This window comes from Mustela putorius, unplaced genomic scaffold (assembly GCF_011764305.1).
Source record: "Mustela putorius furo isolate JIRA1106 unplaced genomic scaffold, ASM1176430v1.1 tig00000174_pilon_pilon_pilon, whole genome shotgun sequence".
Lineage (NCBI taxonomy): Eukaryota > Metazoa > Chordata > Mammalia > Carnivora > Mustelidae > Mustela > Mustela putorius.
In genome coordinates, this window is record NW_025421304.1 from 44109954 (window position 1) to 44133765 (window position 23812).

Below are 23812 nucleotides of genomic sequence, written 5' to 3' on the forward strand. Positions count from 1 at the left end.
CTGCGGGAAAACAACTGTGCTCAGCCCCCTGCGGCTGCCAGGTAAGTGGGCACAGTGCACGTGTCAGATGCCGGGTCCTTTCTGCTTGGGGTGTCGCACGTTTACACAGTGACCTGGACGTCACCGCACACACCAAACGAGCATTTGGGTGTTACCTCTGCCACGTTCAAGAAGCTCCTTTGGGGGCACCTAGGTATTGATTGCAGCAGAAAATGACGAGCTTTTGTTATCAAGCCTACGGGGTCACCCTGGAGAGAGGACAGGCAGAGCCCCAGGTCAGCGTGCTGTCAGGGGCCACGATGCCCCCACCTGCTCACTGTGCCAGCTCTCTGCCAGGAGAGCTGGCCACACGGGTCTGTGAGATGTGTCACCTGCCTGGCCCTGGAGGTCCTGGCTCCTGGTGGCCAGAGCCGAGACTGCACTTGTCTCTCCAGCCACGAAGAGACAGATGAGCTTTAGGTACATGTCGACAGCGACGTGCAGGAAGGCCTCTTCCCTCAGGAGGGCGTCATCGAAATAGGAGAGAAGGCTGAAGGTAAGAGACAAGATGCCTCGTGACTCTAAGACCGCACAGAGGTGGGTGGCAGTCAGCAGCGAGCCACTCCTCAGAGGACTGAAGTTGCGGGCAACTTGCCCACGTGGTGGGAGACCCACCGTGGTACTGATACAGGCAGGGGGAAGAGGCGACCCCTCCTTGGACCGCACACAACCCCCCAGGTGGGCACTCCTTCGCTGAGAGTGTTGCCACACTACCAGAGCAGCAGGTGCGCTTACCTGTAGAAGGCAAGCGGCAGCAGCCTGATGTATGGCTCTGGAGCCAGGCGGAGGAGGACCGGCCCCGGGCCACCGTCTGCGACCAGAGCGGGGAGGGGCGGGTTTAGTTTTGTGGCCGCCTTCCCACCCCAGCAGCAGCGTGTTCGGGACACCTCAGGTGCCTGGCTGGGGGGGGGGGGATCCCCATGCTGGAGGGCAGAGCCTGGGAGGTAGACCCCTACGCCCCCCGAAAAGGGCTCAGTGACGCCACCACTCTTTCATTGTTGAGATGAGTTTGTCCTGCATTCACTCTAAAATGTAGTTCACGTACTTACCAAGATAGACTTCCAAAAATGAGTTAGTACTTTAAAGCCCAAACGTTCATACCTAACCAGTGGAAAGTCGTTTTTGTAAAAGGACTAAACGGAAAGTGGGGGCCACAGCCTGCCTCTGCTGGGTCACCCGTCTTCCCCAGAGATGGCTGGGAACTGCGACAGACACAGGCTGTTCTCTGCTGCCAGGTCCCAGGGACGGTCTTACCTGCCCCTGTCAGCTGAAACAGCACCAGCCAGGATACCTTCCTCTTCTCCAGACACCCCAGGATCTCCACGCAGATGTCCAAAGCCTCCAGGGAGTCAGCAGCCTGTGGCCCGCACAAGAGGAGGCGGCTGACTGTGCAGACAGGCCCGGGAGGGAGGGGGGACCTCTAGCCCAGAAGGGAGCCTTTGCTCCTTCTGTTGAGTCTTGAATGGTGACTGTAGGAGGAACAGGCCAGGGACCCCCGTGCCCAGGTTCTGAAATGAGACCTCAGAGAAGAGGCCCGGGGCCTAGGGGTTCTCGCTTCAGCAAGCACAAGATTCCTGAGGAGCCCTTCGATACGAACGTTCCAGGACCCTCCTCCCAGAGGCCCTCCTTAGGAGGTCTAGGGCTGGGAGAGTCCCCTTACCTGATGTCTTGAGTGTGGGGTCAGGTGTGACGAAAGCAGGCCCATTAAGGAGAAGAAGAACAGGGCGAGCAGCAGCTGCCGATAGAACCCGCGCCCTCAGAACATAGAGCCAGCCAGGCTGCACCCTCAAGTGACTCTAAGTAGCGGATGCGGACACGTTCTTTGACTAAACGTTTATAGGCACAGGGCAGAAATTTTTCCTTAAGTAGATCTTCTCGGGAAGGAAAATCATATTTAAAAAAACTTTAAAAATTTTTTTTAATTTAAAAAACCTTTTAAAGGGTAATTTGAGAATAAATTCTTAGAGACTGCATCCTCTTATGTGTGCCTTTAACACCGCTTGTTAGCGCGGCCGCAGGAAGAGCTGTGCCGCGGCCGAGGGCGGGCTCCCCCGCGCCCCGCCGCCGGGCTCCTAGCCTAGAAGGGCGTTTATGAACCCCCTAGAGGTACATGCAAAAGTCTCTCCCCCGCCGGGGGTCCCCCTCTTCCCAACCCCTGGAGCGCACCCAAGCTGGCTGGGGTCACTCTGGACACCCCCACTCCCTTTGCGCACACACAGGCCTCAGAGGCTTGAGGCCACTGAAATTACTTTGCAACAACTTTTTTACAGTAAATTACCAAAAACCTCAGGCAGGCCTGTATGTCCTGAGCTGACAGATGACTTTCCGGTTTACAGACGGTTTGGTTCGGGGAGAGATGAGGGAGGTAAGGCTGGGGGAACGGAAACCAGGAAGGTCCCACTGATCTGCAGAAGGGCAACATGCAAGGTGCTCGTCCCGTCAGTAAACTTGACAGTCAGATGTTACTAAATCTATAAACACGGTAACCCTCACTTCCTCAGAAGTCACAAGAATGCCACACTAACGTCCTTGGAAAAACCCATTCGTTAGATGAGCCCCGAGAAACTGCTGACTGGAACACTGACGAACGACAAAGCTGCCGCGGAAGTGAAAGAATTCATCTCTTGCCTCCTCTCTCTGGCGGTCCAGCTTCTCCAGCCGGCTCCTGAGGCTGCCCTTGCCGGCTTGCTGGATTGCAAAGTGTAGCGCCGCAGCGGAGAGCCAGGCCGGGCCCGGTGGGGGGCGTGCCGAGTCGGCGGAGAGGCAGCTAGGAGACAGGTACGGGTCAGCACAGGAACCGCACAGCCATGTCCCGGCAGAAAGCTACCAGCCCTGCTTACCTTCAAGGTGGGACAGCGGGGTGGGGTGGGGGCTTAGAGTCTGCAGAACCACCCCTGGCTCGGCACAGGGCCCCAGAGACCACTGACTGGGTCCAGTCCCCAGTTGCCCTAACCTGGACCTGAGGAGGGGGTGGGTAGGGCCTGACCAGGACACCGGGTCCTGACTGCCCAAGATTTGCAAGGTTGTGGGTCATAGAGCTCTCCCCACGGTGGGTATAAAACTGCTCACCACGCAGACCCCTGGCTTCTGGGTCCAGTGCTGCTCCTCAGCCCCTGCTGTGACCGCAGTGTGACGTGCAGGTGCCCCAGCAGGTTAAAAAGGCGGCCCCAGATTAGTGGCATATTAATGTGGGAATGGGGCGTTTCTTGTTTTCTGGGAGTTCAAGTGCTCTGGACGCTGCCGCAGGACGCAGGGATAGAGGAGGCCAGACGGGACCACAGCCCTCTCCCAAGCCCTCCCGTGCCGGAGACTGTCAGCTGGGCAGGCCGGGACCTGCCTCCCACGTCCATGGGACGCTGGCGCTGCCAGGCCCGGAGCCAGGAGAGAGGCAGGTGGGGCGGAAAGCTGGGCAGGGACCTGCTAGGTCAGGTCTGTTCCTTCCCTTCCGTGGGGCTCCTGCCCAGCAGCCCAAGGCATTCCTGGAGGTAACCTGTAGCAGGTCCTAAAGAATGTTCCACACACCTCCTGCCGAACTGCCGGGCCTCCCCCAGTCTCTGCAGCTCTTGGGGCAGCGGGCCCTGGAAGCAGCTCCTCCACCGGCTGCGAAGGTCAGGCTCCAGGCGTGGCCACCACAACTTCCAGAAGAGAAAGATCACTGGTCAGCAGATCAGGGGAGGCTCTACTTGGACCCCTTTTCAGTCCCTACACCCGAGTGACCAGCGAAGATGTGCCTGACACCGGCAGCACAGCTCACAGTCACCCAGTGCCTCCGACCTTTTAGGACGGCCTCACATTCTCCATCCCAGGTTCAAGGCAGTCCTGCGAGCGAGGTCGCCCTCCTCTGTGGAGGACGCCCGCGTCCCCACGGAGAGCTGCTGTTGTACACAGCAGCCACCCACACGGGCCGCAGACTGTGTGCGAAGCCAAACCACTCGGGGCATGGCAGCTCAAGTCCCAAGGCTGCCAGGAGAGCTGTGTGGGGTCAGGACTCCAGGAAAGCCAGCGAAGAACCCCGCCCCCCACCAGGAGCCCCACACCCATGTGAGGGCCAGGCTGGCAGGGGCCTGGGCCCTCCCTCTTCTCAAGTCTTGAGAGGACTGTCTGTCAAGACAACGGGCGGAGCCCAAGTCGGGGAGCTCAGGAAATTAGGGTTCATCACCAGCCAACACAGAACCAGAGCAAAGCAACACCCCGACACGTTCCAGCAGGGAAGCCCCTCTTCCTCCCTGCCCATGGGTCCGATTACTCCCTACTCCTCCTCATGCATCTGCTCCTGAATGACAAGAATCGGGATGCTGCCCCGGGCCCCCAGACCCTGTGCCAGGCCTGGGCACACCCCGAGAAGGTGGCTGCACCTACCAGAGCAGAGGTCAGGACTATGGGGCACTCGGTCTGGCATGCGCTCAGGATCAGGTCTGCGGTCAGGGCGGGGCTTCTGCTTTGTGAACAGGCATTGAAGAGCCCCTGCAGAAGAGAACATGCCAGAAGTCAGTGGTCTGCACGTGTGCCCCACCCCAGAAAGGCGCCACGGCCTCAAAGCACCACTGGCTATGAGGATCCAGCCCAAGAGGTCTCAGCGGGAGATGTGGTAGGCGCAGAGGGCAACAGAATTACCCTGAAGAAGTGGACGGTGATGTCGTGAGTCAGGGCAGTTCCGTGAGAGCAGAAGTTTCTCTGCAAAAGAGCACGGGCCAGTGAGAGAGCACCCAAGGGGGCTGGTGGTGGGGGTGGGGGCAGCGTGTGCGGAGAGGCTTTGGCTGTGCTCACGGCGCCACTACTGACCTCGGAGGTCCGGCTTTGGGTCCGCCTGCAAGGCTGGCCCAGAACTCAGCGTCTCACTGCCTAGCCACATGGAGATGGCCCCGGCCTGCCAGCTTCCGGCCCCAGCACAGGCCAGGAGGCCAGTGCCACACTCCCTGCTGGCCCTGTCGCCGGGATGGCACCTTGCCTCCCCATCTCCGGCTTCTCTGCTCCGCTGGCCTTCACAGGCCCTTCTGACAACTTCAAGGGAAACTTCCTTTGCTAAGGACCTAAGGAATACCTAGTCTCAACTCCACTGCTTTCTGAGTCACCTTTTAAAACTCTGTGTCACTGAATGGAGCCTTAGTTCAACTTTTAGTTTTATCTGTGCATTTTTAAAAACTAGGAAACATCTTCAGCAGTGGATGTTGTTCTGAAATATGTAGAATGTGCTGATTCCTGGGGACCTCACTGGCTCTGACTGGACGCATGCAGGCTTCAGTCTTTCTGGGTGAGACCTCGGAGCACCTGACACAGAACAGAGTGTACCGCGGAAGGAAGCAGGGCCAACTGGTGGGAACTGCAGTTCTTTCGGCACCACTGGCCTTTGTACACCTGAAATGTCCAAACTGGAAAGAGACGGAGGTGCCTGGTCTGCAAGATTTTACGGATGTTGACGGCTGAACTTGCAGCAAAGCTCTAGGAAGGCACTGAAGCTTCGGAGGAGCCGGAGCTGGTCTCTACGACTGGCTGGCCCCAGTTCTAGCTGTGGGAGGAGGGCTGGGCACACATCAGCCCCAACTGTCTCGGCTTCCAGAGTGGTACCCCCATTCTTGCCCACAGCAGTCCCACATGGCCTGCACACACTGAAGCAGCTGGCTCCAAGTGACCGCAGCCACATTCGCGAATCTTCCAAGAACCAGGTCACCCCCCGTCCCTGCAACCCAAGGTTGCTTGCCTGCACCTACCAGCTCAGAGTTGGCCAACCAGAAGAACTCCGTGCAGTCAGGGGCGGCTGGCTGTTTGGCCTGGGGGCTGCCGACGAGAACCGATGGGGGCAGACCGAGGAGGATCCTTGCAGGGAAGAGTGTGTCAGCGGCGATGGCACAGCCCACTAACTTCACTCCTCGAGAGCTCAGGCTCGGATCGGTACCGGCCCTGCCTACTCGCTCCGGGAACCAGAGTCCCCCTCTGGGGCTGTGCTGAGCACCTGGGCCCTGCGGGGTCCACTGCCAGCCTTCACGTCTTAACCCCAAGAGCCACTCTTAAGTGGCACAACAGCCACGTGAAAGGAGGGACCTCAGTCTTAACAAAGCCGCTCCCGAGAACTGGGGGACGTCGTGAGCTCCCGCTCACAAGGACAGCTACAGTGAGTATCTGTACGCACACATGGTTTTCCCTATTTTGACATGCATTATTTGAGCTTCGTCGTTCAAAGCAGCTCCTGGGTCTGAAGGGGGAGGCTTTAATCCAAAGCTTCAGACCCTGCTCTCTCCATGGGAACCCCAATGAGAAAATGCTGTTGCAGGCTGGGGACAGGGCACAAGACCAAGAGAAGAGAAAGCTCAGTGTAAAGACAGACTCTCCACGCGGTGCGCTGTGTTACCATTTGTACACAAGTAGCTCCCGCTGTCTCTGAAGGCGGGCGGCCACATCCCAGCCGCCTGCCAGAGCCTGGAGCCGGGTGCGGAACACTCTGAAAAGGAAGTGCCCCTGCGAAGGACAGCTGCTCTGGGACGCTGCTGGGCCCTGTTCCAGGTCAGCAGCCATCTCCTGCAAAACCAAGACCAGAACGTTGGTACTTTTATCGCTGGTTCCAGGTGATTGTGTCCAAATGTGAAGGCACAAAGTTCTCAGGGCCGCCGGCCCCACTCAGGACGGTGAAATGGGGCCGAGTGGGCTCGAGAGAGAGAGGTCTCCCCAGAGGAGCTAGGAATTACTGAGACGAGCCTTTTTACTTGGAAATCATTGAAAATTTGCAACAATAAGAACAGCCCAGTGAACACGTTGGCCAGAGCCTCCTAGGGCTAACATCCTACCGTTGATCGTTCACTCTTCTACTGTGAACGCACAGGTGTCGCGCGTACACACCAGGCTCAGTACCACACTCAGTACAATGCCTGCTACATACACGGGTGTGCAGTGTTGCCACACGTCCACATGCGGAGACCAGGTAAGCCAAGCACTGTCCGTGCCACGTGTGACCTAAGCCCATGACACAGTCCGCTTTCCCTCCCCACTCGCTCCTCCTACCACAAGCCCGTCAGGCCAGATGTGGAGGATATAAGAGGTCAAGACGAAAGCTTGGAGGGCTGGGATCTCTGCTTTGTGTTTTATTCATTTGCAGGTAAGATTTCCCAGTGTCCAGGCCACCTGCTCCAGGGTTTCTGCCCCTCCCAGTTTCTCAATTCAAGCACCCGAAGAGCAGCAGAAAATACCCACAGGAAGCGTGAAATCCACCATAGGATCCTGTCAACACGGAGCCACACACGGACTTCCAGAGGCAGACTGCCAGTGCACACCGTGGACACGGAGGGCAGAGGAGGCTGTGGTTTGCACTTTGACCCCAGAGTCTCTGGGTCCAACTTTTTATTGTCCTGACATGCCCCAGACCTGAGGCAAACTGCACTTTGACTTCAAAACAAGAGCCTCATTTCCACACCCTCCAATGTACAGCTGCTTTGGTGAAAAGAGCCCCCCAGCCTGGGGTGGTGCCGGGGGACCCCGTGAAAGGGTAGTCTCTCAACTGCTCCTTCGCCTGCTGGGGGTTTTTATGTCCTTTCTCAGAGCCCGACATTCAAATGGAGCAGTTAGGAGTGGACAGCAACCCCTTTCCTACCAAAGTTGGCATCTTCTCAGTTTCGTCGATTTTCAAATTTTAAATATTCCTAAGCCTGGAGACGGTTCTGACACCACTGATTTTGTTTCTGTATTTTTGGGATATTCACGGGTGAAGCGAGCACACTGTCACTCTGGGTCTGACCTGTTATATGTGTGACGTTAGTTTTCATTCGGCTGGGCTGCCTTAAGACATTCATAACAAATACCTTAATAGCAGATGACCATGAAAAGACAGCAGATGACAGATGCAGTGAAACACACTGAGTTTTCATCTTTTAACTCACCTGCAATCTGGAAAAAATATCTCGATTTCCTGTGCCGCTACCGAGAACCAAATCAGAATTCTCTGAGCAATTGTAAGTTCTCAAACTGAAACAAAAACATGATCAAAGTCTTGTAAGGGTCTCCTGATGTACAGGCTTTCCGACTTCTCCTCCTACCTCCAGAGGCCTGTGGTCACAGGGCCAGGAGGTCCCAGGGGACCACGTGATACCCACAGTCATCAACAACAAACAACAAACCTACAACAAAATACGAGCAACCCCAATCTAGTGACATCTAAAAACAATTGTGTGCCATAACCAAGTGGGATTTATCCTAAGAATAGGAGGTTGGTTCAACACCCTGAAATCCTATCAATAGAATAAAGAAAAACCATGTGAACATCTCTATAGGCACAGATAAAACATTAGACAAAATTCAATTCCCTTTCATGATAAAATAACACTCAACAAACTAGCAGCAGAAATGAACTTCCTCAACCTGATGAAGGCCATCTATGAAAAAGCCACAGCTCGTGTTCTTAATGATGAGAGGTTTTTGTCAAATAAATAAATAAAATCAGAAGTAAGACAAAGTTCTCTTTCATCGCTTACATCAATACCACTGGAAGTTCTAGCTGGGACAGTTCAGCCAGAAAAAGAAATGAAAGGCAACCAGATTGGAAAGGAAAAAGTTAAACTATCTCCATTCACAGATGACCCGTCTTAAGATGGGCATCTTAAAGAATTTGCAATAAAAACCTATTAAAGCAAATAAATATACAAAAATCAGTTGTATTTCTGTATATCCATGAATAATCCAAGAATGGAATTAAGATAATTCCATCTACAGTGGTGTTAGAATACCTAAGGATAAATGTAACCAAGGAGGTGCACGACTTGTACGATGAAAACTCTAAAATGTTGAGAAAGTTATAGAAGACCTAAATAAATTGAAAGATATCCCATGTTCCTGGACAGGAAGAATCAGTGTCGTTAGAATAATAACTGCCCATAATTACGTACAGATACAATGCAATCCCTATCAGAATCCCAGCTGGTTATGTTGAAACTGGCAAATTGATCTGGAAGATCAATTTGGAATTACAAAGGACGATCGCTTCTCGGCCTTTTGGCTAAGATCATGTGTGGATTACAGAGGACCCAGAATTCCCAAAATAACCTTTGGGGGAAAAAAGGAAGTTGGAAGACCCACATTCCCAATTTAAAACTTGCTACAAATCTACAGAATTGATACATTGTGATACTGGCATAAGAAGAGATGTATCCATCACAAATAAATAAAATTGTATTTTAAAAAAAGGGTGTATCCACCAAAGTCAATAGAGAGTCCAGAAATAAACTTTCTTTTTTTTTTTTTTTTTTTTAAAGATTTCATTTATTTATTTGACAGAGAGAAATTACAAGTACACTGAGAGAGAGAGAAGGAAGCAGGCTCCCTGCTGAGCAGAGAGCCCAATGCGGGACTCGATCCCAGGACCCTGAGATCATGACCTGAGCCGAAGGCAGCGGCTTAACCCACTGAGCCACCCAGGCGCCCCAGAAATAAACTTTCATAGGTGTGGTTAACTGATTCAAAGCAAGGGTGCCAAGACCAGTGTCTTTAACAAAACCTGCTGGGACAACTGGATGTCCATATGCAAAAGACTAACGGTGGATCCTTAACTTATTCCAGAAAATTAAATCAAATGGACCAAAGACCTAAAATAAGAGCTAAACCTAAAAATAATCTGGACTTCATCAAAATTTAACACTTCTGTGCATCAAAGGACTCCCAACAAGGGAAGGAGTGAAAAGATGCTACTAAAATGAGAGACCGTATCTGCGTCTCGTATTGGATAAGGATCTGGTATCCAGAATACAGAGAGAACTTTTAAAATGGGCAAGGATGTGACATTTCTCAAAGAAGATACACAAACTCAAGCTAATGAAAAGATGCTCAATATCATTAGCCACCAGAGAAAAACAAAGAAAAACCATAATGAAATATACCGCTGCGTATCCATTAGAACAGGTATTTATCGAAAGGTAACATTAACTATGTTGGTGATAATGTGGAGAAACTGGAACCCTCTGATACTGTTTGTGGGAATGTAAGATGGTACAGTTTTGGAAAACAGTCTGGTAGTTCCTAAAAAAGGTTAAGATCTGACATAGCAGACTGATCAATCACAGACCTGTACCCCTGAAACAAATAATACATTATATACAAATTTTTTAAAAATACCAATTGAGGGGCACCTGGGTGGCTCAGTGGGTTAAACCGCTGCCTTCAGCCCCGGTCACGATCTCAGGGTTCTGGGATCGAGTCCCGCATCGGACTCTCTGCTCAGCAGGGAGCCTGCTTCCTCCTCTCTCTCTCTGCCTGCCTCTCTGCCTACTTGTGATCTCTGTCTGTCAAATAATAAAATAAAATCTTTAAAAAAAAAAAAAAAAAGGGCGCCTGGGTGGCTCAGTGGGTTAAGCCACTGCCTTCGGCTCAGGTCATGATCTCAGGGTCCTGGGATCGAGTCCCGCATCGGGCTCTCTGCTCAGCAGGGAGGCTGCTTCCTCCTCTCTCTCTCTCTGCCTGCCTCTCTGCCTACTTGTGATCTCTCTCTCTGTTAAATAAATAAATAAATAAATCTTTAAAAAAAAAAAAAAAAGAAAGAAAGCCGATTCCAGAGTTGACGGCATGGCAGGAATGCGCAGCCCCTGCTCTCACTGTGCACACCTCGTTCTTCCCTCCTAAGAGAATTGAGGACAAGAGGACTGGCCCCACCTGCGTTTGCCTGGTCCTGCAGGGGCTGCTCCCAGCCACTAGGCACCGCTAGGAAAATTTCCAGCACTACTGCAACATCACGTGACTTGTAAGAGTTTTGCTAACAAGGCGATGTGTTTACAGATCCTTGTGGGGAAGACAGAAGCAGTGGGAAACAGAAAGGCAACTGTCCTTCCTTGTATCTTCAGTAATCATTTCCATGGACTGTGTTTCTGAGAGGGTAACAAGATTCGTTTTCTATGATTTGATATGATACACCACCTAACATGTGGAAGATGGAGCTGACAGTCATGAGGACGGAGACTAACAGAGACCAGCTCAGCAGGAAGGCAAACCCAACTCTGCCTGCAGGTTGCAGGAACGCTGCCCCTGTGGCAGCCAGCCCACGCCCCACAGATGGTGATGCTTGCCACCTGCTAGCCTACTCATTCTAACCCTTACACTTAGTGACCCAGGTGCCAGGTGCCAGAGCAGAAAGACAAGTCATTGCCACTAGCAAATCTACACACAAAGAAAATGGATTCGGAAAACTGACCTTCACTCCAAACAGACTCAGCCTTGCCATCAGGATGTGTTCGACTGTGCTTTGTAGAACACAATGTAGACGGAGAGAAATAAAAACGCATTCTTATAACTACCGAAATTAAAAAAGTGTGATGCTTTTTGGCATCAGAATTCCTCACCTGTGGCAGAAGTCTATCAGCACATCGACAAGAACCGCGCACGCGGTCTGCAGCTCCCCATCGCAGCCCCCCGCAGCAGCCGGCGCGGGCAGGAAGTGCTCGCGGATCGCCCACTGCTGGAAGTCCCACCTGCAACAGCGAACGCCAACGTCTGCGTGGAGAAAGGCTGCAAACTAGAGCTTCCTGTGGCCGAAAGGTGAGCCCAGAGCCGGGGCCTAACAACAGCAGGGGGTTAGATCTGAGGGACTGGGGCTACCCCCGACCACAGTCAAGACCCCCCTCGGGGGCCATCCCCCTCAGGTCATTATCCCAGGGTCTGCCAGCAAAGGTGCCCGGATCTGGACCAGGCTCTGCAGGTGCTCACAGAAAAGGTCCTGAGGATGTACCGACTGAAAGCCTCAGCCAGGGAACCACTGACCGTCCATTTCTGCAGAATGAACTGAACCCAAGTAAGACGTTTCCATAGGCCCATGAATGGGCAAGGAACCGTTGAGAAATAGATTTGTGCTACTTGTAGAATTAAAAAAGGAAAGGCCTATGCCCAGCTCCAACATAGTGATCTGGGGGTAAGCAGTGCTTACCATGGGTCCTCACACTAGACAATGCACATGCTTCTAGCAAAACGGAGGAGGGGGAGGGAAGGGGGGAGACCCAAGACCTACGAACCCATGCCCAGAGCACTCAGGTGGCTGGGCACAGACCTGAGCAGCAAGCGGACCTCCGTCTTGCGGGACAAGCAGTTATTCTCAGCACGGTTCTGACTTTCTCTCTCCTCTCCTCCTAGAACCTGACACTACGAGACAGCAGCCCCTGCACATGACCTGACTCTGACCACAAAGGTACAGTGGCTCAGGGCGGCTCATGTTGAACCCTGCCCTTGGCTGGCCCCCGGGCGCTCCTATGCCCACCAACTCCGCGATAGCCCCAGCACGTTTCCCTCCCTGATCGCAGGACCCCCACACCCAGGGGCTTGTCAGCACCCCACTCTCACACTCAGAACAGCACATTTCTCCTCCCTGTGGTCTGCAGAGTTGGCCCTGGGACCCACAGGAGCTCGGACCTCAATTTACCTGCTCCTCCTGCCACACACTCAGGGCCGGCGCTGCTGGCAGTGCTGACCAGCCTTCTACCGGCCATCGTGTTCGTCCCATGGGTGAGGTGGATGCCGGCCGGCCGGCCGAGAACACTCCCAGCCCCGGCAGCAGGGCCCCCGACAACCAGGACTCCACTGCGGCTCCTCACTGCTCAGCCTTCCCTGCTCCGCTCCCTCCCAGCGGAAGCACATTTGCTGCCCCTGCCATGCCCTCCCTGGGACCCGTTCTCAGAGCCTTGTCTGGGGTCCCGATCCATTTTCACTGTCTGCCTGCTTGGCCCCAGGCCCACTTGGGGTACGCGTGTGTGCAGCTGCTGGCAGGAGTGCCCAGTCTGGGGTGTCAGGGCAGAAGTGCACTGCCCTGTGCCCGTCTGCATGAAGGTGCCCTAAGGGCAGGCCTGTCTCGTCACAACACACCCCATGTTCAAGAACATTCTAGAAGTATCTGACAAACAGGAGGAACTCAGTACATGTTTCTTGAAGGAACAAATGAATGAAACTGTGCTTGTCAGTTATGTTAACTGAACATTGAGGATATGAGAAGACTTAGACTTTAAGATAATGCAGAAAATCTTACAGCGTTTTGAAAGGCAGATCCCCTACCCCCTTTTAAAGATTGAATTTCTTTGAGAGTGCGCATGCTTGCACATGGTGGTGGGGAGGGCAGGGCAGAGGGAGAAGCAGACTCCCCACTGAGCAGGCAGCCCGACCCAGCTTGGTCCCAGGAGCTCAAGATCATGACCCGAGCTGAAATAGAGTCCGATGTCTCATTGACTGAGCCCCCCACGGCACCCCAAGGCAGATGCCTTTCAACACTTACCTTTCCGTAGCCGAAAGAAAGTCAAGCTCGGGTTGAATTTCTAGCTCCAGCTGTAACCAGTCCCTGTAAGTCAACTGAGAGCAAAGGACGAAATGAGCACCGCAGTGCGGACGGGATGCGGAAGCCGCGGGCCGGCGTGGCGACACTCTGCCGTCCCCGAGGCAGGACGGGGAGCCTCCGCTGGTCTCTGTCCTCTTGCCGTTCCTGGCGGTCAGCCTGAGGCTCTGACCCTGAGCCCTGGATGAAGAGCTCAGATATTGCTTCATCTACCTCTGAACAGGAGGCTCATGACAGCCGCTCACACTCGTACTCGGAGATGGAATTCTCCAGCACACTGCCTGGTTTTGAACAGTTAACCGCACTCAGTTCCTGCACACCACTACCGCCACGACCGCGTTGTGAGTGAGGCGAAGTCACCACAGCACAACCTGATGTCGTGACGCGCTGTGAACACTCCCGGTAGCACAGGTGTCACTCTGAAATTCTTGCAACGATCCCGCGCATGAACGTGGACTAATCTCAAAACCTCACACTGCGTGTCAAAGTGCACCCTCCAGGGGCGCCTGGGGGGGCTCAGTGGGTTAAGCCTCTGGCTTCAGCTCAGGTCATGGTCCCAGCGTCCTGGGATCGAGCCCCGCATCGGGCTCTCTGCTCAGCAGGGAGCCTGCTTCCCCCTCTCTCTCTGCCTGCTTGTGATCCCTGTCTGTCAAATAAATAAATAAAATCTTAAAAAAAAAAAAAAAAAGCACTCGAGAAATGCACGCACAGCACACCCCCTGTCAGGACCAGAGCTGGTGATACAGAGTAGCTCCCTGCTCAGGGACACATGCACGTGTCCACACCCACGATCACCCGAGAGCAGGGGGCGGCGGCCTCGGAGACACCGGCTACGCTGCCCGCGGGCAGAGTGCTCCCAGCGCCTTGCTTGTGCTAAACACACGCTGTCACACCTGCTCTGGTAAAAGCACTGAATATACAACACAACAATTGAGTTTCTTCTCTAAAGTCCGAAATAAGCGAACACGCACGGAACAAATGAAAGGTTATGGAAGGGCAGCAGACCAATAACGTAGCCTGTTGGCTGGAGCAGGCCAAGGCCCCCTGGTGACCAGGCTCAGAGCAGGCCCAGCCCAAATCGGAGCCTGGCAGCTATGCTCCAAGATGTTTATTCACCCTTATGACCTTCTGCAAAACGTTAGTGCCAGGGGAAGCGGGCAGAGTAGAAATGACCTTTCAGTCTTCTTACGAGGCCGTGTGACTTGGCAGTAACACCCAGCGCTTTCCCGCAAAGCTGCCTCTGTGCTGCTTCAGCGCCGGGCTGGCCCTCCGTGTCCTGAGGACACCCCAAATCTATCCACAAAACCCCGTACATTAGGACGAGGTGAAAAGCAGGAAAAGGGCAGTGGGACCTACATGAACTTCTTTCTCCTTCAACAGTTCCTGGAAGGCTCCCTGTTTCCACAGACAGAGGGCGGCTCGTTGCCAGTCCACGGACGGCAGGCACAGGAGCCTCCAGGGAAGGTCGACTGCGTCCTCCTGAGACGGGGGTTCTCGGGCTTCTGAGAACAGCCTGAAGAGAATGAACTGGAACTGAAGAGACACAATAAGCTGGTTGTGTGCCCACGGCAGGGCAGCTTGGAGACCCTGTGAACACCCGGAGTGGCCCTGCTAACGCCTCCCGGGACGCTCTGGGCCCCGTGTTCAGCTAGGGATGTAATTTCGGTGACCAGCCCTGTCTGTCTGTAAATGTTGGCGCACGTCTGTCTGTCTCCTGGGATGCAACACCTGGAGGCAGGATTGCAGGTTCTAAACTGTCCCCCATGTGGCGGGGCAGACGCGACCCCACAGCTGCCGCCGGCGCTCTCCCCAGCCGGCTGCTGGCACTGGTGTTTCCACTGAAGGGGATGCCTAGTGGGGAAGCGCCAGACTGTCTGGGAGTACATTTATGTCTGCCGCTAGGAGATCAGACTTTTCTTGATGTTCACTGAGCCACAGGCTGCTCGAGGCGACCAGGGGAGAGATAGGGACACCCCTCAGAATCACACAAGGTGGGACCAGGAACTTCCTTGTCTGGGCCACCTCCTACTCTCTGTTGCAGGCTTCAAAATGCAGGCACCTGAGTCTAAGTTCCTCACCACCAATGACCAGAGCACAAGTGTGCCCAGACACCACTCAGGGGCAGGACCAGGGTTTCACAACGGACTCTAATGGGACGCCTGGAACCGAGATCTGCATTTCTGCTTCATAAGATGTTCCTTAAAACTCCACCAAAGGAGTTGCGCTGGTTTCCATTCTAACTTCAAGTTCACTTTTGCCACCCAAGGTTTCTAGTACACATCTTTAAATTTCTCTGCTTTTGGGATGCCTGGGTGGCTCAGGCAGTTAAGCATCCAACTCTTGATTTTGCCTCAGGTCATGGCCTTAGGGTTAGAGATCGAGTCCCACATCAGGCTGTGTGCTCAGTGCAGAGTCTGCTGGAGACGTTCTCTCTTCCTCTGCCCCCCGTGCTCACCTCCCTCTAGAAGAAATAAATTCTCTAAGTTTCTCTGGTCTTGTAATAAACACAAGCATTCAACAGATGAGGGAGGTCTTTTGAGAAAATCAGAACTCTTGTTTAAATACAAAGATAACCTTCCACGAATACTTATCTTCTAGTATACCTATTTCACAAAAACCAGTGTATGTTTTTCTTTTTTTTTTTTTAAGATTTTATTTATTTATTTGACAGACAGATCACAGGTAGGCAGAGAGGCAGAGAGAGAGAGAGGGAGAAGCAGGCTTCCCGCTGAGCAGAGAGCCCGATGCGGGGCTCGATCCCAGGACCCTGAGATCATGACCTGAGCCGAAGGCAGCAGCTTAACCCACTGAGACACCCAGGCGCCCCAGTGTCTTTCTTTTTAGAAAAATAAGGGACAGAAGCGGGGAGCCTTTCTCCTCTCTCTCTGCCTGCCTCGGCCTGTTTGTGATCTCTCTCTGTCAAATAAATAAATAAGATCTTTAAGGAAAATAGAAAAGGAGGAACATTCATGGTCTTTGTCATCTTACTTGCCCCCTTCATCTTAAGTCTGCGAGCAAAAGAGAAAGGCCATGTTTAGCCCCAGCAGACAGGTGAGGCAGCTCCCAGGACACGGTCCGAAGCACAAGAGAGCACAGCTGTGCAGAGAGGGGGCGGGGAGAGAGCAGAGAGCTGGGCCTTCACTAGAAACCTGCACGAAACTGGAGATGCACCGAATGCAGAAAAGGATGTGGACAGACCTACCTTCTTCAGGAGGGCTGGAGATAAGCAGCTGAACAAAGTATCTTGTGACACAGAAGGAGACTTACACAAAGAGTAAGAAATTGCCGCTGTACAAAATCTGAAGACAGAAAACATAAAATGTACAAATGTGCTGCATGCAAAATAAGGAAATAGAACAGTAGTGTGAATTTCACAAAACCAAACAGACTGCATTCTAACCCAGATGTCCCAAGGGGCAGTCTTGGTCTTGGTTCCGAGCCAGGCCGGCTCCTCTGAGCCCTCGGGAACCGGGTCGCATTACACCTGTTGGTCTGAGCTCTGTCTACGCTGAAGGCACAGACCCAGAAAACACAGCAACGGTCAGACTGTTCAAGTACAGGCTTGCTTTTACCGCACGTAAAAGTCATGGCGGGACAAAAGCCATCAAGTCAGATGGGGCTAACAGTGCTGCTGACCTGTCATCTGAAAGGGTTTCCACTCACCCAGTCACTGTTCCTTCCTGCAGGAAGTCTGTGGAACCAGACAGAAGCAGGCCCAATTTCAAACTCGGCCTATCGTGGAGACTTTGCCTGCCAGTGTTGGGTTATCAAGGGTTGGGAGACGAGACTGACCCTGGGGCCGAGGGGAAGGAGGAAGGTGCTGAGGAAGGAAGGGGCCAGGGCACCTTCACGAATGACTGCTGGGGGGCACTCTCAGTGTTGCCCAAAGCCCCTCAGAGGCAGAGGGCTCTGCCTCCCGCTGGGGAGGGCTCAAGGCAGCCACTGCAGCGCAGGTCTCCCCCACTCTAATTCCTGATGTCTTTTGTCAGTTCTGTCCATGGACCGCAGGCCCAGGCCCAGCAAACAACTCCCACTGGAGCTTCCTGGCTTCTTCCCTGACCCTCTATCTACTCACCCTGAGACCAAGTCCAGCCTCCCAGGACCACGCCCCTGCCCTCCCTGAGGGGGCAGCTGCTCTCACCTTCACCAGCCCACCTCTCCCCAGCACCTACCGCCCCCCCCACACAAGGGCGGGGATGCGGTTCCCCCCAGGTCCTGGAATGCATCTTGCCCACAGTGGCTTTTGAAGGAACCGTGGAGCTATATGCTAGCACCAACTTCTAGAATGATGGGTCTTGAAACCCTTTCAGATGAACTTTTTTGGACTGGACAACTCCAGGTGCAGGAACTCACCCCAAGGAAATAACTACTTGCCACAGGGAAGCCCAGCAACCCAGCCAGAAGGATGGGTCCAACTGGACGCCAGGCACTCCCAAGACAAAACCCAGTAATGCTCGCCTCGACCCAAAGATGGCTTGACAACATGGAAAGGTATCTACAGTCTATCCTTGATGTCTTAAAAGGCAGTTTACAAACATGATCTCATGTTTGTAAACAAGGAAATACATAGAAATACAATAGAAGACTCTGGAAAGATGTGTACAAAACATTAAAGGGTGATTATCTATGGAGTGTGTTTTATCTGATGAGAATGCGCTACTCTCTGGAGAGCGGAGAGGCGGTCAGGGTTAGGGAGCAGAGGGGCGGGAGGAGCAGCTCACTTCAGGCAGAAGAGTGAGGTCTCCGCGGTTCCAAACGGCAGGAGGCTACCGAAGAACTCTGGGACAGGGAGGCTCTCGGCGGGGGCAGGAAGGACCACGTGCACGTCTGGGAGCGCAGGCCTGGACTCGCTCAGGTGCACGACCAGGGCAGCCAAGCCCAGCACGTGGGAGGCGCTCAGGCTTGGGCCCTGAAATGGGAGATGGTGTTTCTCCAGGAAGCAGGGCAGAGCCCGCATCCGAGGCAGAGGGAGGCAGCGGCTCTACCTGATGCCGGAGCAGCTGGCAGAGCCGAGTGAGCATCACCGGGAGGAGCCTGTGTCCACACACAGTTGTCACGAAGCGTGCAGCCCAGGGACCCTGCCTGCAGAGGTGGCCGTGAGGCAGCAGTCTGGCCAGTCCTGGCCCTGCATGGCCCTCCCGTGGAGTCTGCCGCGTGAGCCGTCACACACAGGAGACCCGAAAAAGAACTGGGCTGTTCCCCAAACAGCGGGCTCCCCTGCGGTGCTGCTTACCTTCCACCCGAACAAAGTCAGCACGGCCCCACCACCCACCTGGGACCCCCAACCAGGACCGAAGGCAGAAGGCAGGACCCAGGGTGAGAGCCAGCCTAGGGACGGACGGCCATGCTCCTCGTCCTCATCACGAAGACTGGGAGGAGCTCACTGCACCGGGGAGACCCGTCTCAGCCCCCGGCCGCTGTGCGCAGCCCCCCCCACCCCCGGAAAAGCACCAGCCTCTACCTGTCTGCTGGTGCGAAGCTGGAGGCCACCATCAGGTTCTGACAGAAAGATGTCAACAGGAGATCCGCGACCTGACAGAGACAGAGAGACAGTCACCGAGAAACAGAGTCCTGGAGAGAGCGGGAGCCCGACGGCCTGCTGACGCCTTGGACACGGCGAAGCAGGTGCACATCTGCGGAGGAAATGCTCACGCTGATGGTGGCCGAACCCCATTCCTGAATCCCGACAGATGGCAGCGCAGGTGGCCCATAGTCCCGGCCCGGAGATGGTGCACGAGGGGACGGGTCGCACACCTCGTCTCCCCAGGCCCAGAGAGTCAAGAGTTTTAGGCTTTGGGGCCGCAAACACCACCTGCTGCGTGTTCTGCAGAAATTTAAAAGGAGTCTGTATACGCAGAGGCGGGGGTGGGCTGCCCCCGGGCGGAGCAGGCCCAGCTCCCCACGTCTTGTTTCCCGATCCGGCCCACTCGACGGCCCAGCACCCACACCCCGCACTCACCTCCTGTTCCCGCGGCTCCAGGTGTGGAGCCCGGAGGCTGAGCTGGACCCGTGAGAGCCCCAGGCTGCTGTCCTCCTCGTCCGGGCCCAGGACAGAGCTGAGCCGCTCGGAGACCAGTGCCAGGTGAGCAGAAAGAACTGCAGACGAAGAAGGCCACGGTGAGAGGAGCCAGACAGCCGCGGACACCCAACCATGCCTGCACCTGGGGCTGGCTCTCTCCATCCTGGGTGCATGTCCCCGAGGAAGCAGGGGTGGACCGCGACACAAGACGGGCACGAGATGGGACAGAGCGGGGCCAGGGGCCGCACACTTTCGCCCGGTTCTCTGAGGGGTCCGCGTGCTCCTTAACCATCAGAGACCTGGACTTTGCACGCACTCTCCGAGTCCCCCTCACGCTGCTACACCTGCTGAGCTCCGCGTCCCGCCGCCAGCCTCCAGGCGCGCGGCAGGGAAGCAAACAGGCCACCAGGCCCGCTGGAACTGGCGAGTGTGCGGCTAGAATCAAGGCTGACCAGACCTGTCGGGATCCTGCTGAAGCCGGGCAGGCCCGCCCCGCCCTCCACGTACCCGTGTCCCTACATCATGGCAGTGCAGCTCCGAAAGGCCACACACCCAGGGCGCTGGGGGCCACCGCGAGTGGGGACACTAAGCTGGCATTGGGGATATTTCCTCTGGGAGACTCCCACTGAACATTCTGTCCTCGCTTGAATGCAAAGGTTTATGATCTATAAAAACTTACTATACTTCCTGGGTAAATATATGGTCTATTTACTTTAGATTCTGCATTTTTCCCAACAAAAATCTCTTCGATATGAGACATCAATATTTGATTTTATGGACTGCCACTCTGTAGTGTGAACCGGTCATATTCTTCCTCCACAAGCGAACATTTGTGCCTCGCCATTTTCTAGGACCTCGTCGCCCAGAAGCAGAGGCCTAGTGCTTAGTGTCCCTGCTTGTCAGTCCCTTCAGAAAGACACCCCAGAGCCTCGGGATGCCAGTTTTCTCCCTCCCCATCATCTGTCCTGCTGGAATGTCAAACAGCAGAGTGGTCGTCCCTGCTAAGGGTCTATGACAGCCTGAACGAGGGTCGCGCCCTGTCCAGCAGCCACCAGCGCCGCACTCAGGCTGAACCGAACTCCGGCCCCGGAGGACACCCACGCAGCCCGCAAAAACCCGCCACAGACAGCCCCGCCCTCGGCCAGGTCCTCACCATCACCCTGTGTAGGGTCTGCCACGGCAGCTCGGAACTCTCTGAGCGCAGCTGCAAGCAGCCCCAGAGGCTCCTCCATGCAGCCGGCGTCCGGGGTCCTCCCTGGGGCTGCACCTGGGAGACGACAGGACACAGCCCTAGACACAGCTCGTCGGTGAGAAGGGCAGACAGAGGCGCCAAACGAGGGGAGACACCGCTGGGCACTGATCATTGGACCAGAAATTTATTCATAAAATGTTTAACTTAAGAAAAAACACGGTTTACACGCAACATGCCATAAAGATTAAAATGTAAAGAAAAAGGACCAGAAGCAGAGTGAGGGAGTCTGGGTGGGGACATAGGATTGTGGATGAGTGACAATTTATTCCATTTCTCCGAATTTTAAGAAACATTGTCATACTGTTTTTTTATGACAGGATATTAAAAAAAGAATAAGATGTAAAGAAAAAAGCTAAGGGGGCGCCTGGGTGGCTCAGTGGGTTAAGCCTCTGCCTTCAGCTCGGGTCATGGTCTCAGGGTCCTGGGATCGAGTCCCTCATCGGCTCTCTGCTCAGTGGGGAGCCTGCTTCCTCCTCTCTCTCTCTCTCTCTCTCTGCCTACCTGTGTTCTCTGTCAAATAAATAAAATCTTTAAAAAAAAAAAAAAGGACAAAGCTAAGAAGTAGTATATATAAGATGATTACTAGCTCTCAACATATATTGCATAAATTTATGAAGAAATCTGATCACATATTTATAAAAGAAAAAAAATTTTTTTTTCAAATACGTAATGTCTTGCTTCAGGGGTACAGGTCTGTGGTTCATCAGTCTTACACAGTTCCCAGCGCTCACCATCGCGCATATGTCCATCTCCACTGCCCATCCTCCAGCCGCCCCACCTCTCCGACCCCCTCCACTCCAGCAGCCCTCAGTTTGTTTGTTTTTTCCCTGATGTTAAGAGTCTCTTATGGTTTGTCTCCCTCTGGTTTCATATTGCTTCATTTTCTCTAGATTCGCCTGTGATCCTCTGCCTTCTCAAATTTCACATATCCATGAGATCGGATGATCTGACAATTGTCTTTCTCTGATTCACTTATTTTGCTTAACATAACAGCCTCCAGTTCCATTCACATCATTGCAAAAGGCAAGATCTCGATTTTTGATGGCTGCATAATGTTCCATTGTATATACATACACCACATCTTTATCCATTCATCTGTTGATGGACCTCCGGGCTCTTTCTGTAGTCTGGCTATTGTGGACATGCTCTTATAAACACTGCGGTGCAGGTGACCATTCGGATCGCTACATTTGTATCTTTGTGGTAAATACCCAGTAGTGCGATTGCTGGGTCGGAAGGGAGCTCTATTTTTAAGTTTTCGAGAAACCTCCATGCTGTTTTCCAGAGTGGCTGCACCAGCTTGCGTTCCCACCAACAGTGCGGGAGGGTCCCCTTTCTCCGCGTCCTCGCCAGCACCTGTCCTTTCCTGACTGGTTAATTGTAGTCATTCTGACTGGTGTGAGGTGGCGTCCCACTGTATTTCCCTGATGCCGAGTGATGTTGAGCACATTTTCATGTGCCTGTTGGCCGTCTGGATGTCTTCTTTGCAGAAATGTCTGTTCATGTCCTCTGCCCATTTCTTCATTGGATTATTTGTTCCTTGGGTGTTGAGTTTGGTTAAGTTCTTTATAGATTTTAGATACTAACCCTTCATCTGATATGTCATTTGCAAAAATCGCCCATTCTGTTGGCTGTCTTTTGGTTTTGTTGACTTTTCTTTTGCTATGGAAAAGCTTTTTATCCTTTTTTTTTTTTTTTTAAGATATTATTTATTTGAGAGAGAGATCACAGGTAGGCAAAAAGGCAGGCTCCCCGCTGAGCAGAGAGCCCGATGTGGAGCTCGATTCCAGGACTCTGGGATCACGACCCAAGCCAAAGGCAGAGCCTTTAATCCACTGAGCCACCCAGGCACCCCATGAAAAGCTTTTTATCTTGACGAAATCCCAATTGTTCATTTTGCCCTTGCTTCCCTTGATTCTGGCGATGTTTCTAGCAAGAATTTGCTACAGCTGAGGTCAAAGAGGTTGAAGCCTGCGTTCTCCTCAAGGATTTTGATGAATTCCTGGCTCACATTTAGGTCTTTCAGCCATTTTGTCTTAGTGTGTGGTATAAGGAGATGGTCCAGTGTCATTTTTCTGCACGTGGCTGTCCAATTTTCCCAACAACATATGTTGAAGAAACTATCTTCTATTGGACATTCTTTACTGCTTTGTCAAAGATTAGTTGACCACAGAGTTGAGGGTCTATTTCCGGGCTCTCTACTCTATTCCATCAATCTATGTGTCTATTTTTGTGCCAGTACCATGCTGTCTTGACGATCAAAGCTTTTTAATGTATTGAGGTCAGGCATGCTGATGTCCACAGCTCTGGTTTCTGTTGTTGACACTCATCTGGCTATTCGGGGTCCTTTCTGGTTCTTTGTAAATTTTAGGATTATTTTTTCCATTTCTGTGAAAGAAGGTGATGGTATTTTGATAGGGACTGCACTGCACTAAATGTGTAGACTGCTCTAGGTGGCATAGACATTTTCACAATATTTGTTCTTCCAATTCATGAGCATAAAACTATCTTCCATTTCTGTGTGTCTTCCTCAATTTCTCTCATGAATGCTCTATACTTTTCTGAGTAGTAATTCTTTGACTCTCTGGCTAGATTTATTCCTAGGAATCTTATGGGATTACGTGCAACTGTAAATGGGATTGACTCCTTAATTTCTCTTTCTTCTGTCTAGCTGTTGGTGTATAGAAATGCAACTGATTGGGCGTCTGGGAGGCTCAGTGGGTTAAGCCTCTGCCTTCGGCTTGGGTCATGATTCCTGGGTCCTGAGATTGAGCCCCGCATCCGGCTCTGTGCTCAGTGGGGAGCATGCTTGCCCTCTTGTTTCTCTGCCTGCCTCTCTGCCTACTTGTGATCTCTGTCAAATAATTAAATAAAATCTTTTAAAAAAGAAAAAAAAGAAATGCAACTGATTTCTGTGCATTGATTTTATATCCAGCCACTTTACTGAATTCCTGTATGAGTTCTAGCAGTTTTGGAGTGGTCTTTTGGGTTTTCCATATAAAGCATCATCTCATCTGCAAAAAGATAGAGTTTGACTTCTTTGCTAATTCAGATGCCTTTTATTTCTTCTTGTCTGATTGCTGAGGCTAGGACTTACAGCAGTCATAGTCAATATCCCTGCTTTGTCCCTGTCCTCAGGGGAAAAGCTCTCAGTTTTTCATACATCAAAGAATGATATTCACTGTGGGTTTTTCATAGATGGCTTTGATGATATTGAGGAATGTAC

At 53.0% G+C, this 23812-nt stretch overlaps 1 protein-coding gene across 11 annotated transcripts in view; it reads right to left on the minus strand.

The window, feature by feature from the left end:
- The window catches only part of FANCA (FA complementation group A), a 61076-nt gene that overhangs the window by 200 nt on the left and 37064 nt on the right, over window positions 1-23812 (minus strand). For 6 of the 11 annotated variants that reach the window (XM_045076479.1, XM_045076477.1, XM_045076478.1 and 3 more), the window contains 21 exons: window positions 20488-20601; window positions 19275-19411; window positions 18777-18847; window positions 18301-18397; window positions 18037-18224; window positions 16518-16614; window positions 14672-14848; window positions 13259-13332; window positions 11346-11474; window positions 7905-7989; window positions 6386-6552; window positions 5748-5853; window positions 4654-4713; window positions 4399-4503; window positions 3562-3674; window positions 2668-2806; window positions 1700-1774; window positions 1294-1396; window positions 775-850; window positions 376-529; window positions 156-248 (listed from right to left, as the gene is read on the minus strand). In XM_045076479.1, coding sequence (XP_044932414.1) covers window positions 156-248; window positions 376-529; window positions 775-850; window positions 1294-1396; window positions 1700-1774; window positions 2668-2806; window positions 3562-3674; window positions 4399-4503; window positions 4654-4713; window positions 5748-5853; window positions 6386-6552; window positions 7905-7989; window positions 11346-11474; window positions 13259-13332; window positions 14672-14848; window positions 16518-16614; window positions 18037-18224; window positions 18301-18397; window positions 18777-18847; window positions 19275-19411; window positions 20488-20601 — 2360 coding nt within the window. Of the gene's footprint in view, window positions 1-155; window positions 249-371; window positions 530-774; window positions 1141-1293; window positions 1397-1692; window positions 1775-2317; window positions 2445-2667; window positions 2807-3561; window positions 3675-4398; window positions 4504-4653; window positions 4714-5747; window positions 5854-6385; window positions 6553-7904; window positions 7990-11345; window positions 11475-13258; window positions 13333-14671; window positions 14849-16517; window positions 16615-18036; window positions 18225-18300; window positions 18398-18776; window positions 18848-19274; window positions 19412-20487; window positions 20602-23812 lie in introns of those variants that run through there. The other 5 variants (XR_006605653.1, XR_006605654.1, XR_006605655.1 and 2 more) reach the window with 5 other exon arrangements.